The sequence below is a fragment of the Ornithorhynchus anatinus genome, chromosome X2 (genome assembly GCF_004115215.2).
Source record: "Ornithorhynchus anatinus isolate Pmale09 chromosome X2, mOrnAna1.pri.v4, whole genome shotgun sequence".
Classification (NCBI taxonomy): domain Eukaryota; kingdom Metazoa; phylum Chordata; class Mammalia; order Monotremata; family Ornithorhynchidae; genus Ornithorhynchus; species Ornithorhynchus anatinus.
The window spans coordinates 14,093,475-14,110,678 of NC_041750.1; the positions used below are offsets into that span (position 1 = coordinate 14,093,475).

Here is a 17,204-nt window from a genome sequence, read left to right on the forward strand (position 1 = left end):
CCCCACAGCACTTTTGTACATATCTGTGACATTGATTTATATTAACGTATGTCTCCCCGCCTCTAGACTCTAAGCTCGTTGTGGATGCAGAATGTGTCTGTTTCGTGTTATATCGTACTCTCCCAGCCACTTAATGTAGTGCTCTGCAGATAGTAAGCACTCACTAAATACGATTGACTGACTGACTGATCAAAGGGGGAATGTTGCTGGGATCCTGGTGTTGCATCGCGTCATAAAATTCCCCCAGTATAAAACAGCCCTGGGCAATAAAGAGAAGATACCTTTATAGTCATTCATTCATTCAATCGTATTTATTGAGCACTTACTGTGTACAGAGCACTGTACTAAGCGCTTGGAATGTCCAATTAGGCAACAGATAGAGACAATCCCTGCCCAACAATGGGCTCACGGTCTATGTACATACACTCCCATGATGTACCATTGTTTTCAGCTTACATCTACAATGTTCAGAAGCAAATTCTCCATTTATTAAAAAAGGTGCACGAGGTGCACACAGTGCCAACGATCTAGCGACTGCACCTTGGAAACTGGTGAGGTTTGGAAACTATGATTGTTGCGCAGTGCATAAAGATATTGTCTAGTTCCACGTGCAGTGGAGGCTTATCCTCCCAACCCCATGTAAATATCCCAAAGATTGTGATACTCTGAGCATTTATGGTGACCTATGACATGAGGAGAATGGGCTCCTCAAAATTGTCCTTGGGAGTCTCCCTATGTGCTATGAGGTGGATTATAAAATTGATTCACAACCTGGAGTCCGTACCCTGCTACCCTGTCTTTGCTTGCCACCTCTTCCTCCTCCTCCTCCTTCTTTTTCTTCTTCTCTATGATTCCCCAAGATGGAGGCCCTCCAAGAATTGGGGCTCTTTTTTCAATCGATTGATCAATCAGTGGCCTTCCTTGAAGGCTTACTATGTGCAGAACACTGTTCTAAGTGCTTGGGAGAGTACAGTGCAACAGAATTAGCAGACCCGTTCCCCTGCCCATAATGAGTTTACAGTCTAGAGGAGGAGACTGACATTAATATGAATAAATGAGTAATGTATAATAAATAATTTAAAGATATTTACATAAGAGCTATGGTGTTGGGGTGAATTTCAAATGACCAAAGGTCCCAGATCCAAGCGCATAGGTGATGCAGAAGGGAGAGCGAGCTGGAGAAAAGAGGGCTTAATTGGGGAAGGCATCATAGAGAAGATGTGGCATTAATTGTGCTTTGAAGGTGGAGAGAGTAGTGGTCTGGTGTATGGACTGTGAGCTCGCTGTAGGCAGGGGACGTCACTGTTTATTGTCGTATTGTACTTTCCCAAGTGCTTATCACAGTGGCGTGTGCACAGTAAGTGCTTAAAAATACGCTCAAGTTGAATGAATGAGTGAATGAATGTGGAGCCAGACGGAGTTCCAGGCTAGGAGGAGAACGTGGGCAAGGGGTCTGCGGTAAGATAGACGAGTTGGGGGCAGAGGCAGTAACCCAGTGTGCAGCCTGGACTGTAGTAGGAGATTTACGTGAAAATCAAATTTAGACATACCTGAAAGCTGATGTTTGAACTGTTAATGTTCATATAGGTAGCTTTCCTAACTGCAGGTAAGATAAACATTTTAATACAAGGACTGAATAAGTGTTGGTAGTGACAATAATACTATAATAATAATAATACTGAAGATGATAGAGAAACATAGTGGCCTAGTGGAAGGAGTATGAGCCTGGGAGCCAGAAGACCTGGATTCTGGTGTGGCTCCGCCACTTGTCTGCTGTGTGACCTCGGGCAAGTTACTTCTTTGTGCCTTAGTTGATGATGGTGGTATTTGTTAAGCGCTTACTATGTGCCAAGCACTGTTCTAAGAGCAAGGGGGCTTAAAGCCGGGAGCTCCATGGGGGACATGGATTGTGTCCGGCCTGATTGTCTTGTGTCTGATTCAGTGCTTGGAGTAGTGCTTAACAAATAGTATTAAAAAAAACCTAAACCTGACTGGAAGGAGGAAGTGACATCTCTGCATCATCACAAAGCACAGTTAGCTTCTTGAGAAGTTTTATGAGTCTATGCCCTTGAGTCTGTGACCATTGACTTGATATTCTCCCCACCTCCAACCCCGCAGCACTTCATTCATTCATTCAATAGTATTTATTGAGCGCTTACTATGTGCAGAGCACTGTACTAAGCGCTTGGGATGAACAAGTCGGCAACAGATAGAGACAGTCCCTGCCATTTGACGGGCTTACAGTCTAATCGGGGGAGATGGACAGACAAGAACAATGGCAATAAATAGAGTCGAGGGGAAGAACATCTCGTAAAAACAATGGCGACTAAATAGAATCAAGGCGATGTACAATTCATTAACAAAATAAATAGGGTAATGGAAATATATACAGTTGAGCGGACGAGTACAGTGCTGTGGGGAGGGGAAGGGAGAGGTGGAGGAGCAAAGGGAAAGGGGGAAAAGGGTTTAGCTGCGGAGAGGTGAAGATATGTACATATCTTTGAATTATATATTGCTTATTTGTTCATAATTACTTATTTGTTCTCATTTGTTTGAGAAGCAGTGTGGCTTAGTGGAAAGAGCACGAGCTTGGGAGTCAGAGGTCATGGGTTCTAATCCCGGCTCCGGCACTTATCAGCTGTGTGACTTTGGGCAAGTCACTTAACTTCTCTGTGCCTCAGTTACCTCATCTGTAAAATGGGGATTAAGAATGTGAGCCCCACGTGGGACAACCTGATTACCTTGTATTTCCCCCAGTGCTTAGAACAGTGCTTGGCACATAGTAAGCGCTTAACAAATGCCATCATTATTATTATTATTATTATTCATATTAATGCCTGTCTCTCCCTCTAGATTGTAAGTTCATTATGGGTAGAGAATGGGTCTGCTAATTCTGTTGTACTCTCCCAAGTGGTCAGTACAGTGCTCTGCATATAGTAAGTGCTCAATAAATACGATTGATCAATTGATTGAGATTAGTGAGGTGAGGTAGGAAGGGGTGAGCTGATTGAATGCTTTAAGGCCGACGGTAGAGAGTTTCGGTCTGATGTGGAGGTGGGTGGGCAACCACTGAAGATTCTCAAGGAATGGGGAGGCAGGGACTGAACCTTGTTATTGATAAGATGATCCGTGCAGCAGAGTGAAGTATGGATTGGAGTGGGGAGAGACAGGAGGCCGGGAGGTCAGTGAGGAGGCAGATGCACTAATCAAAACAGGGTAGGATAAGTGCTTGGATCAGCGTAATAGAGGAACAGGCAGATTTTAGCAGTTTTTTCATTGCACAATCACCTACCTGAATCAAAGATTTTCATCTCCAGTTTTAATTTTTAAATCCAGAAGACATGCAAGATCCTATTGCACTTTTTTGGTTAATATTTTAAATTTCAAGTGCTGCTCTGACCCACGTTTTACATGTGATGCATGTCAATAGGAAAAATTTTGATCTGGGCCCTGTTTCCTTTAGGTGTTGTGCAAAGGACTATTAATTTTAGGTGGGTTTTTGTTTATTTTAAAGACCTGATAATAGTGACTGTGGTGTTTGTTTAGGGCTTACTATGTGCCAAGCTCCGTACTGAGTTCTGGGGTTGTTGTCTTATGTTATCGAGTCATCTCCGACCCATAGCAATGCCATGGACACATCTCTCCCAGAACGCCCCACCTCCATCTGCGATCGTTCTGCTTCTGGGGTGGATGCAAGCTAATCAGGTGGCACGCAGTCTCTGTCCCACATGGGACTCCCAATCTAAGGGGGAGGGAGAGCAAGTATTGAATCCCCATTGACCGATGAGGAAATTGAGGCACAGAGAAGAAGAATTTATTTTTCTTCAATCAAATTCCTGATCTTTCCTCCTCCTTTAGTCAGATGAGGACCTCTGTCTTTCTTCTACCCCAATCCCCCGCCCCAGCTCCCCGCTACAGCACGGGAACTGGGTCACCAAGGAGGAAGGAAAACTTTCTCTGTAAGAATCCCAGCTCCGCCGCTTGTCTGCTGTGTGTCCTTGGGTAAGTCACTTCACTTCTCTGTGCCTCAGTTACCTCATCTGTAAAATGGGGCTTGAGAGCGCCACGTGGGACAGGGACTGTGTCCACCTTGATTTACTTGCATACATCCCAGCGCTTAGTACAGTGCCTGGCACATAGTAAGCGCTTAACAAATACCATAAAAAAAATGTGGTCAGAAGGGATAAAAGGAGGTGGGGTGACATCTGAATGGGATTTTTATATTTTTGTTCTGGCAAATCAGTGGTACTTATTGAGTGCTTACTATGTGCAGAGCGCTGTACCGAGGGCTGGGGAGAGTACAACAGAGTTGGGAGACAGGTTCCCTGCCCACAACGAGTTTACAGTCTAGAGGGGTAGACCCTCACTCTCCCGAAAGGAACTAGGGCTCCAGCCACATTTAGAGAATCAGCGTGGCTCAGTGGAAAGAGCATGGGCTTAGAAGTCAGAGGACATGGGTTCTAATCCCGGCTCCACCACCTGTCAGCTGTGTGACTTTGGACTAGTCACTTGACTTCTCGTTGCCTCAGTTACCTCACCTGTAAAATGGGGATTAGGACTGTGAGCCCCAAGTGGGACAACCTGATTACCTTGTATCTACCCCAGTGCTTAGAACAGTACTCTGCACATAGTAAGTGCTTAACAAATACCAACATTATTATTTAATAATTGTGGTATTTGTTAAGCACTTACTATGAGCCAAGCGCCATACTAAGCACTGGGGCAGATAGGAGATAGTCCGGCTAGACACAGTCCCTGTCCCACCTGGGGCACACAGTCAAAGAGGGAGGGAGGACAGATATTCCATCTCCATTCAACAGATTACAAAACTGAGGCCCAGAGAAGGGAAGTGCCTTGCCCAAGGTCACACAACAGGCAGGTGGTGTCGACACTACTCTGTCCTAATCCTCCTCGAACCTGTGGCTCTCTCTGACTTAACTTCTCTGGGCCTGCCCTCCTCCCTTCCTTAACTTCTCTTTTAACCACTCAATATCCAATGGCTCCTTCCCCTCTGCCTTCAAACATGCCCACGTCTCCCCCATCCTACAAAAACCTGCTCTCGACCCCACTTCCCCTTCCAGTTATCGCCCTATCTCCCTACTACCCTTCCTTTCCAAAATCCTAGAACGAGTCGTCTACAATCGCTGCTTAGACTTCCTTAACTCCCATTCTCTCCTGGACCCCCTCCAATCTGGCTTCCGTCCCCTCCACTCTACCGAGACTGCTCTCTCTAAGGTCACCCATGACCTCCTTCTTGCCAAATCCAATGGCTCCTACTCCATTCTAATCCTGCTTGACCTCTCAGCTGCCTTTGACACTGTCGACCATCCCCTCCTCCTCCACACCTTATCTCACCTTGGCTTCACAGACTCCGTCCTCTCCTGGTTCTCCTCTTACCTCTCTGGCCGGTCATTCTCGGTCTCCTTCGCTGGCTCCTCCTCCCCCTCCCCCTCCCATCCTTTAACTGTTGGAGTTCCTCAAGTGTCAGTTCTTGGCCCTCTTCTGTTCTCCATTTATCCTCACTCCCTCGGTGAACTCATTCGCTCTCATGGTTTTGACTAACATCTCTACGCAGATGACACGCAGATCTACATCTCCGCCCCTGTCCTCTCCCCCTCCCTTCAGGCTCACATCTCCTCCTGCCTCCAGGATGTTTCCACCTGGATGTCGGCCCGCCACCTAAAACTCAACATGAGCAAGACTGAGCTCCTCATCTTCCCTCCCAAACCCGGTCCTCTCCCAGACTTCTCTATCACCGTGGATGGCACGACCATCCTTCCCGTCTCTCAGGCCCGCAATCTCGGTGTCATCTTTGACTCGTCTCTCTCGTTCACCCCGCACATCCTATCTGTTACCAAGACCTGCCGGTTTCACCTTTACAATATCGCCAAGATCCGCCCTTTCCTCTCCACCCAAACGGCTACTTTACTGCTAAGGGCTCTCGTTATATCCCGCCTAGACTACTGTGTCAGCCTTCTCTCTGATCTCCCTTCCTCCTCTCTCGCCCCGCTCCAGTCTATTCTTCACTCCGCTGCCCGGCTCATCTTCCTGCAGAAATGCTCTGGGCGTGTCACTCCCCTTCTTAAACACCTCCAGTGGTTGCCTATCAGCCTCCGCTCCAAACAAAAACTCCTCACTCTAGGCTTCAAGGCTCTCCATCACCTTGCCCCTTCCTACCTCTCCTCCCTTCTCTCTTTCTACCGCCCACCCCGCACGCTCCGCTCCTCTGCCGCCCACCTCCTCGCCGTCCCTTGGTCTCGCCTATCCCGCCGTCGACCCCTGGGCCACGTCCTCCCGCGGTCCTGGAATGCCCTCCCTCCTCACCTCAGACAATCTAATTCTCTTCCCCTCTTCAAATCCCTACTTAAAACTCACCTTCTCCAAGAGGCCTTCCCAGACTGAGCTCCCCCCTTTTTCCCTCTGCTCCCTCTACCCCCCCTTCACCTCTCCGCAGCTAAACCCTCTTCTCCCTCCTTCCCGTTCCTCCTCCCCCTTTCCCATCCCACCCCCTCAGCATTGTACGCGCCTGCTGGACTGTATATATCTTTACCACCCTATTTATTTTGTTTATTTTGTTTAATGAGATGTACATCACCCTGATTGTATTTAGTTGCCATTGTTTTTACGAGATGTTCTTCCCCTTGACTCTTCCCCTTGACTCTATTTATTGCCATCGTTCTTGTTTGCCTGTCTCCCCCGATTAGACTGTAAGCCCGTCAAACGGCAGGGATTGTCTCTATCTGTTGCCGACTTGTTCATCCCAAGCGCTTAGTACAGTGCTCTGCACATAGTAAGCGCTCAATAAATACTATTGAATGAATGAATAATCGGGGGAGACAGACAAAAACAGTAGCAGTAAATAGAATCAGGGGGATGAACATCTCATTAAAACAATAGCAATAAATAGAATCAAGGTGATGTACATCTCGTTAACAAAATAAATAGGATAATGACTGCTCAATATATACAATTGAGCAGTTGAGCACAGTGCTGAGGGGAGGGGAAGGGAGAGGGGGAGGAGCAGAGGGAAAGGGGGGAAAAGAGGGCTTAGCTGAGGGGAGGTGAAGGGGGGTTGAAGGGGAGCAGAGGGAGCAGAGGAAAAAGGGGGAGCTCACTCTGGGAAGGCCTCTTGGAGGAGGTGAGCTCTAAATAGGGTTTTAAAGAGGGGAAGAGAATTAGTTTGGCGGAAGTGAGGAGGGAGGGCATTCCAGGACAGCGGGAGGACGTGGCCCAGGGGTCGATGGCGGGATAGGCGAGAACGGGGGACGGTGAGGAGGTGGGCGGCAGAAGAACGGAGCGTGCGGGGTGGGCAGTAGAAAGAGAGAAAGGAGGAGAGGTAGGAGGGGGCAAGGTGATGGAGAGCCTCAAAGCCTAGAGTGAGAAGTTTTTGTTTGGAGCAGAAGTTGATAGGCAACCACTGGAGGTTATTAAGAAGGGGAGTGACATGCCCAGAGCGTTTCTGCAGGAAGATGATCCGGGCAGCGGAATGAAGAATAGACTGGAGCGGGGAGAGGAGGAAGGGAGGTCAGAGAGAAGGCTGACACAATAATCCAGCCGGGATATTATGAGAGCTTATAACAGTAAGATAGCCGTTTGGGTGGAGAGGAAAAGGTGGATCTTGGCGATATTATAAGGGTGAGACCGGCAGGTCTCGGTGACGGATCGGATGTGTGGGGTGAACGAGAGAGCCGAGTCAAAGATGACACCGAGGTTGCTGGCTTGAGAGACGGGAAGGAGGGTCGTACCATCCACAGTGATAGGGAAGTCAGGGAGAGGACAGGGCTTGGGAGGGAAGTTGAGGAGCTCAGTTCTGGACATGTTGAGTTTTAGGTGGCGGGCAGACATCCAGGTAGAGACGTCTTGGAGGCAGGAGGAGATACGAGCCTGAAGGGAGGGGGAGAGGACGGGGCAGAGATGTAGATCTGTGTGTCATCTGCATAGAGATGATAGTTGAAGCTGTGAGAGCCGATGAGTTCACCGAGGGAGTGAGTGTATATGGAGAACAGAAGAGGGCCAAGAACTGACCCTTGAGGAACCCCAGCAGTTAGAGGATGGGAGGGGGAGGAGGAGCCTGCAAAGGAGATGGAGAATGACCGGCCAGAGAGATAAGAGGAGAACCAGGAGAGGATGGAGTCCGTGAAGCCAAGGTGAGATAAGGTGTGGAGGAGAAGGGGCTGGTTGACAGTGTCAAAGGCAGCTGAGAGATCAAGGAGGAGTAGGATAGAGTAGGAGCCATTGGATTTGGCAAGAAGGAGGTCATGGGTGACCTTAGAGAGAGCAGTCTCAGTAGAGTGGAGGGGACGGAAGCCAGATTGGAGGGGGTCCAGGAGAGAATGGGAGTTAAGGAGTTCTAGGCAGCAAGTGTAGACGACTCATTCAAGGAGATTGGAAAGGAAAGGTTGTAAGGAGATAGGGTGATAACTGGAAGGGGAAGTGGGTTTGAGAGAGGGTTTTTTTAGGATGGGGGAGACATGGGCATGTTTGAAGGCAGAGGGGAAGAAGCCATTGGAGAGTGAGCGGTTAAAGATAGTAGTTAAGGAGGGGAGGAGGGAAAGGGCGATGGTTTTTATAAGGTGAGCGGGAATGGGGTCCGAGGCACAGGTGGAGGGGGTGGCACTTGCGAGGAGGGAAGAGATCTGCAGGGAAGGATGGGAAAGTAGGGGAGAGGGTTGGCGGGATGGGGGGGAGGCAGGAGGGGGAGGGGTGACTTTGGGGACCTCAGACCTGATTGTGTTAATTTTCGTGATGAAGCCAGATCATTGGGGGTGAGAGATGAGGGAGGGGGAGGAACAGGGGGCCTGAGAAGAGAATCAAAGGTCTGGAACAATTGGCGGGGGTGATGGGCATGGGTGTCAGTGAGGGTAGAAAAGAAGTTTTCCCTGGCGGAGGAGAGGGCAGGGTTAAGGCAGGAAAGGATAAATGAGGGATCAGAGAAGTGAAGTGACTTGCCCAAGGTCACACAGCTGACAGTGGCAAATGGAGTCAAGCCCAGGAGTCAGAGGTCATGCGTTCGAATTCCCCCTCTGCCACTGTCAGCTGTGTGACCTTGGGCAAGTCACTTCACTTCTCTGTGCCTCAGTTCCCTCATCTGTAAAATGGGGATGAAGACTGTGAGCCAACCTGATTACCCTGTGTCTCCCCCAGCGCTTAGAACAGTGCTCTCCACATAGTAAGCGCTTAACAAATGCGAACATTATTATTATTATATTCAGAAATACAGGTATATGGCCCTGTAGAAATGCATATATATTCATGTCCATTTTATGAGAGATGATGCACTTGTCAAACGTGTAGTGGTGAGTCTGAAAATTCTTGGCTTGGTCGTGGGAGGATTCAGGAAGGAGATGCCATTTGAGCTGGGTTTCGAAAGACAGGTGGTACGTTTTGCTTGGCAGATAGGTCCTGGGAAACTGTGCTAAACGTGGAGGGTGACCTTGATGGCCTATTAAAAGTTGGCCAGGGGCTAGTGATTCAGGGGGACGGTGAGAGGTAGACTTTTCTCCAGTGCACCGGACCAATGAATCTTTCTATTAGGAATGGTGTCAAGACTTGGGAGACTTGCAAGATTCTTTGAATATTACCTTTGGGTGTATATGACTATCATACTCTCCCAAATGCATAGTACAGTGCTTTGCACACAGTAAGCGCTCAATAAATGCGATTGAATGAATGAGTGGATGGTTTTAGTTATTACTGAATGCCTTAAAATACTCCAAGGGATCAGAAGCACTTCATGGATGAGAGTTGTGAAAGAAGTCAAATAAGAGAAGCAGCTTGACCTAGTTGATAGGGCAAAGGCCTGGGAGTCAGAAGGACCTGGGTTCTAATTCCAGTTCCTTCACTTGTCTGCTGTGTGACCTTGGTCGCTTCACTTCTCTGTGCCTGTACAATGGGGATAAGCCTATGAACTGCAGCGTGGCTCAGTGGAAAGAGCACGGGCTTTGGAGTCAGAGTCCATGGGTTCGAATCCCGGCTCGGCCACTTGTCAGCTGTGTGACTTTGGGCAAGTCACTTAACTTCTCTGTGCCTCAGTTACCTCATCTGTAAAATGGGGATTAAGACTGTGAGCCCCACGTGGGACAACCTGATTCCCCTGTGTTTACCCCAGCGCTTAGAACAGTGCTCGGCACATAGTAAGCGCTTAACAAATACCAACATCATCATCATCATCACGTGAGACAGTGACTGTGTCCAACTTTATTTGCTTGTATCTACCCTAGCGCTCAGCACAGTGACCGGCATATTGTAAGCGCTTAACAAATAATATTATACTTATTAATAAATGTCTGCAAGCTTGTGGCCTGTACCTAGAAACAGGAGGCGATTCTTTTAAGGTAAGACTAAAATTTCCATTTGATATCATAGTGTATAGTCGCATCCAAAATCTTCTGGGAAGAATGGAAGAGTATAAATTTGGGGGTTACGGAAGTCTAGTAATTGATTACATCAGAAAGTATATAATCCAATATAAAATTCATAGTGATCCAAATAACATGATTAATTCTTTTGGCCTCTTTTTTATAGGATTTGAAACAGCGAAGTCTTTTGCCCTCCATGGTGCGCACGTTATCCTGGCCTGCAGGAATATATCGAGAGCCAACGAAGCCAAGTGTAGCATTTTAGAGGAGTGGGTAAGAAAATTTAACTTCTTTTGGAGAAAGAGCAAATTTTATGATTTTGAGAGCAACCCTGAAATACTTAGACTTTGCTGGCCGCCTTGTGTGTTTAGAATAATAAGCAGTTTCTTTATTTACAGAGTCATTTTTATTTAGAGCATATCCTAAGATAGAGGAGCAGCATGGCTCAGTGGAAAGAGCCTGGGCTTTGCAGTCAGAGGTCATGAGTTCGAATCCCAGCTCTGCCACTTGTCAGCTGTGTGACTTTGGGCAAGTCACTTAACTTCTCTGTGCCTCAGTTACCTCATCTGTAAAATGCGGATTAAGAGTGTGAGCCCCACGTGGGACATCCTGATTCCCCTCTGTCTACCCCAGCGCTTAGAACAGTGCTCGGCACATAGTAAGCGCTTAACAAATACCAACATTATTATTATTATTATCCTGAAAAAGAAAAAAATAGACTTTTTCATGAATGTGTTTGCCCTTCATTGTGAGTACATGCTCTTAGAACTCGAACTTCAGAGTGGGCTCATTAGTTAATTCAAAAAAGAAATTGGGGTAAGTACCCAGGAGCGTTTTACAGCCAACTAAGTTATACGTATTGCATTTGAAATTAGACGAAATACAATACAACTTCCAGCTGCGTACCTGCAATTTCTAGTCACATCTGCCAAGGCGTTCATATATACATTCATTTATCTGTGTCTCATAAATATCTACATCTGTACGTCTATATAGGTAGGTGGATCATCCCAAGCGCTTAGTACAGTGCTCTGCACATAGTAAGCGCTCAATAAATACTATTGAATGAATGAATGAATGAAAGTGGATAGATCGGTGGATGGATAGATAAGGGATAGTGGGAAGGTGCTGTCATTCCGAACAGGCTGTCCCTGTGAAGATCTGGTTCTGCACAGGGCAACATGAAGAGACTTGGCAGCCTTTTTGACACCAGGCATTCCTGGCCTCAGGGCAGATTCATTTACATGTCCTGTCAATCACTCTTGGATTAGCTGACTGCCCAGTTGACATCAGCTGGGGCCCAGGCAATTCCAGGGGAGGATGGGACAAAGGTCAGAAGGAAGAGTTAAAGGAGACAAAGAGGACAGGATCTCCTCTGCCTTCTTGTTCCAACTGAAGAAGGTCTGTGCCTCGATTCTCAGGCTAAAGAAGCCGTGTGGCAGGTTTTCCACTGGGAGAAAAGAAAAAGTGGAAGTTGCTAGTGTGGAGATAACCCAGGTGACTCAGTTAAGCCTGGATATTTTTTAAAAGAGTTGCTCGTTGGTATTACTGTTGCTATCAGCTTACGCACTCCCAACTAAGGAACACTTACGATTGTTTTTTAATGGTATTTGTTAAGCGCTTACTATGTGCCAGGCAATGTTCTAAGTGCTAGGGTAGATACACGGTAATCAGTTTGGACACAGTTCATGTTCCATATGGGGCTTATAGTCTTAATCCCCATTTTGCAGCTGAGGGAACTGAGGCACAGACAAGTTAAGTGAGACTTGCCCGAGGTCACACAGCAGACAAGTGGCGGAGCCCGGACTAGAACCCAGATCCTTCTGACTCCCAGGGCCACACTCTAACTTGGATACTTTTATATATCTAGTCAATACTATCGCATTGCTTTTGCATAAAGTGGGGTGCTTGGGAAATCTGTCTGTGTGCAAACCCATTATTTCGGGGAGATTGCGCCATTAAACTGGAGAGGAGGTTGAAGCAATTGGCTTCTTCCCTAACTGGTGGCTGAACGCAAGGGATGGGTGTCAGCAGGAAAAAAAATCCCCTAGAGTTTCCCATGCTTCTTGCAGTAGGGGGTGTCTAAATCCATCTAGTTAGGGAATGAGGGCAGCGAATTACCTGGACAGTCTCGGGGAGCACAACCTGGAACTATTCCCTGGAGAGATAGTGAGGACGAAGCAATCTGAGTGCCCTCTTTTTCTCCAAGTGGAGAAGGTTGCCTCTACAGACGTTTCCATCCTGGGTTTTGGGATTGAAGCCTCCCCGACCTTTCTGATATCGGCCTTGTGTGGAAGGGGTCTGGATGCAGCTTTGCCCTGGACCGCCCCTTGGAGCGACTGCAAGCTGCTGCCTGCAGAAGCTGTGGAGTCAAATCTCTAAAGCGATGGAGAACGGCATGGACTGCCTATCGGCTGAACCCGTCACCTAGCACAGATAACGTGGCAGCGAGCGTGCAGAAGATGAAGAGTTCTGGGGGTCGGGGGAAAGTGCTCCTTACCTGGAGTGGAATGATCTGAGGAATAGTCAAAGGAATCAGTTGAGAGGGAGGTAATACTCCAGGGATGACTATAGGGATAGTGTCAGTTGGGGGGCTATGCTCTTGGAGCAAAGGTGCCTGAAGTCTGGAAGGTGGAAGGACAAATGAAAAGCAGCATGCTGTAGCAAATACCTGGAGATCAGAAGGTCCTGGGTTCTAATCCCGATCTGCCATGTGTCTACTGTGTGACCTTGGGCAAGTCACTTCACTTCTCTGGGCCTCACTTACCTCATCTGGAAAAGGGGGATTGAGACTGTGAGCCCCATGTGGGACAGGGACTGGGTCCAACCCAGTTTGTTTTTATCCACTCCAGCTCTTAGTACCGTGCCTGGCACATAGTAAGTGCTTAACAAATACCATAATTATTATATGTGCCCAGTGATAGGTGCAATAACTCACAGAGAACAGGCCTGAAGTCTCTTCAGTAAGTCAATCAGCCAATCAATGGCATTTATTGAGTGCTTGCTTTGCTCAGAGCATTGTGCTAAGCACTTGGGAGAATACAATGCAGTAGAGATGACAGATATAATCCCACCCACAAGGAATTTACAGCCTAGAGAGGGGGACAGACACGGAAATAAAATTACAAATGAATAGTTATATAAGTGCTGTGGGGAGGGAGTGAAAAATCTAAGTGCTTAAAGGGTACAGTAAACACCCTAAATAATTCAGCCCTAAATAACACCACCTGCGGGGTGTTCTTTGACTATGAAAGAGAGCTATATAAGTAGAGATGGCAGCTTCCTGAGTAGGGTAATAATTATTCAGTGCACAAAACCTTTAATGCAAAAAAAACAACAACAGTTGATCAAATAAGTATTTATTGAGTGCCTATTTTGTGCAGAACACTACACTAAGTGGTTGGAAGATTGCAGTAGACTTAGTGGACACGATCTCTGCCTTCAAGGAGCTTACAGTCTAGCAAGGGAGACAGATACTAAAATGAATTACAGGTAGGAAGAAGCAATAGAGTTGACACATTGTAAGCGCTTAACAGATACCATAATTTTTTTTTTAAAGATGTGTACATAAGTGCTACAGGGGGCGAAGATGTGGAGAGAAGTGAGTAGCCAGGTAGTGTAAGTACTTGGCAGAAAGTGAATCTATTTAATTACATAAACCGAAAGAAAAAGAGTTCAATGTGTTGTTAAAGGAAATCTAGATAGGATTTCTGCCAGTCTTGTATTCAAACTTAGAGTTGTCCAGAAAATTGTATGGATTCGTAATACTACTGTACCCCAGTTAGCATTCTTAATAGGTTTCATAAAAATGGAGTGGTAAATGAAAAGGCACAAAATGAAATATGGTTTATCATAGGAAATAATGTAATGTGAATCCAAAATACTGCCCAAAGTAATATAAAAACTTTACAAAATTGATTGGCAACCCAGTAAATATAGCTACGCAACTAAATAACAATGTCGACCTCAATAGGCACTCAGTAAGAACAATTAACTGATTGATTGTAACAATACTAAAGGAGTTGTAATAACATTTATTGAGTGTTAATTCATTCAATAGTATTTACTGAGTGCTTACTATGTGCAGAGCACTGTACTAAGCGCTTGGATTGTGCAATTCAGCAACAGATAGAGACAATCCCTGCCCAAATACGGGCTCACAGTCTAAATGTGAGGTGCAGTGCACTCTACTAGGCGCTTAGGAAGTTCAGCGTAGAGAAGGGATGCATTTCTTGTCAACGAGAAGCTTTTACTCTAATGGGTAGACAAACATAAAAATATTCTGCTCTAGAACAGAATTATAAATTTTTATGAGTATGTATATAGATCCTTAATTTTCAAAATGTTATTGTTTACGTCTTATTCAACAAAAGAACTCTATGCACTGACGTAGTTTAGCTCTGTCATTACTAAATGGATCTGACATTACCTGGCATTGAGAAGCAGCATGACATAGTGGATAAAGCATGGGCCTGGGAGTCAAAAGGTCCAGGGTTCTAATCCCTGATCTGCTACTTGTCTAACGTGTGGCCTGGGGCAAGTCACTTCACTTCTCTGGGCCTCATTGTAAAATGGGAATTAAGACTGTGAGCCCCGTGCAGGACAGGGACTGTGTCCGATCCGATTGGCTTTTATCCACCCCAGCGCTTGGTACAGTTCCTGGCACCTTGTAAGCGCTTAACCATTACCATGATTATTATTGTTCTTACCCAGTGCTAAATTAAATGAGCTTTAATTACTCTATTCAAATCAGTCAAAATCCTTCAGTAGTTGAGGAGAGGAAGAGCGGTGTTTAAGCCCAAGTGAACTTTACAGCATTACCTCAAAGTGAGAGAGCAATGTAAGAAAAACTAGTTGTAAAATTCAATGGAACTATCATGAAAGAGCACTGAAATAAGAGAGTTCTGACAGGATAACAGTAATTCCTAACCCGTAATAAAGACCTAACATTCTTCTCTCATGAAAGAGTATTCTTCTAAAACCAGAGGGACATTTTGATACCAATTAATGTTTCACTCCCACCACTGCCAAAGAAATTCTCCCAAAAGAATCTCCAAGAGAAAGAAAAAAGAAAACCAGTACAGTTCCCCTCTAATAATGTCAATGCATGTCTGTGTGGAATTTATGCGCTTTAATACACGTGCTTTTTAAAAGAGAAAAGGATAGGATGGCCTGTTTAAATAGGAAAAAAACCCCACCCCAAAACAAAATGCCATCAATTTTTCTGTCACCCCAAAATAACACACTGAGACAGGGCCCTTAAGGAAAGAGTAGAGTCTGAATGAAATAATCTAGTATCATTTAAATTGGTGTTTTAAAACTATTACTACTATTTATTATCGATGGTATTCATTAAGTACTTATTGTGTGTCACTGTCACTGTTCTAGGTGTTAGAGTAGATGCAAGTTAAATCGATTGGAGACAGTCCCTCTCCCGCATGGAGTTCACAGTCTAAACAGGAGGGAGGGAGAATGGGTTTTGAAACCCCCTTTTGCAGTTGAAGAAACTGAGGCTCAGAGAAGTCAAGTGGCTTGCCTGAGATCACACAGCGGGCAAGTGGCAGAGCCGGGAGTAGAATCCAGATCCTCTGACTCCCAGGTCCGTGCTCTTTCTACTAGGCCACGCCACACGGTCTTCCCGAATGCATCTCAAATAAGAGGCACAAGAGATAGTAAAGTTGTCTTTTGCTGCTACTGCTGAGATTGTGTCCGCGGCCAGAGTGTCTCTCTGAGAATCAGTGAGAGAGGCGCCTGGCCACTGGGGTGAGGATTGCTCAGATGTCAGTGCTTAAAGAAGGGAAAGATGTGTCATGCATTTGAGTTGTTTCCACACCAAAGGTGATAGCTTTCTGCCACTCTCCTGCCTAGTCCCCCCGTGGCCAGCGGCACCCACTGGGAGAAGGCTTGTAAGGGAGAGCGCTTGCCGTCCGTGATCCCAGAACGCGGTATCACTGAGACCGCAAACGGCTGCAGCTATACCGTCCCCTCGCTTATTACATAAACCATTACATAAACCAGGAGAGGACAGTGTCAGTGAAGCCAAGGTTGGATAAGGTTTCCAGGAGAAGGGGGTGGTCCACAGTGTTGAAGGCAGCTGAGAGGTCAAGGAGGATTAGGATGAAGGATTAGGATTAGGGTGACCCACATGGCGCTCACAGTCTTCATCCGTATTCAGTGAGGCTTATTAAGGGGTGGGGCGGTCTCTTCTCCTCTCTTTTAAAAAGCAGGAGAAGAAGCCAAAACGAGAAATGACAAATAGAACCGAGAACAACAACAACACTGACGAGAAAAATATAACGTTGACCTTAGCACAGCTAGGCATATGAGAGCCAGAAAAATAGCAGAAACATCAGAACAAGGCACATGCAGCCAAGACGGGCGAGGCAGTGCATTTTTTTTATGGTATTTGTTAAGCGCTTACTACGCACCAGTCACTGTACCAACCCCTGGGGTAGATGCAAGCTAATCAAGTCGGGTGCAGTCCATGGCATTCATTCATTCAGTCAGATTTATTAAGCACTTACTGTGTGCAGAGCACTGTACTAAGCACTTGGGAAAGTACAATACAACACCAAACAGTGACAATCCCTGCCCACAACGAGCTCACAGTCTAGAAGGGGGGAGACAGACTTCAGTACAAATAAACAGACATCGCTACAAATAAATAAAATTACAGATATATACAGGAGTGCTGTGGGGCCGGGAGGTGGGGGAAGAACAAAGGGAGCAAGTCAGGGTGATGCAGAAGGGAGTGGGAGTTGAGGAAATGTGGGGCTTAGTCTGGGAGGCCTCTTGGAGGAGATGTACCTTCAATAAGGCTTAGAAGGGGGAGAGAGTAATTGTCTG

General features: G+C 46.4%; 1 protein-coding gene across 1 annotated transcript in view; it reads left to right on the top strand.

Moving 5' to 3' along the window:
* WWOX (WW domain containing oxidoreductase) overlaps positions 1 to 17,204 on the top strand; it is a 1,106,560-nt gene that overhangs the window by 73,834 nt on the left and 1,015,522 nt on the right. The window contains exon 5 of the mRNA XM_029052831.2: positions 10,525 to 10,631. Within this exon, the coding sequence (XP_028908664.1) occupies positions 10,525 to 10,631 (107 nt within the window). The remainder of the gene's footprint in view (positions 1 to 10,524; positions 10,632 to 17,204) is intronic.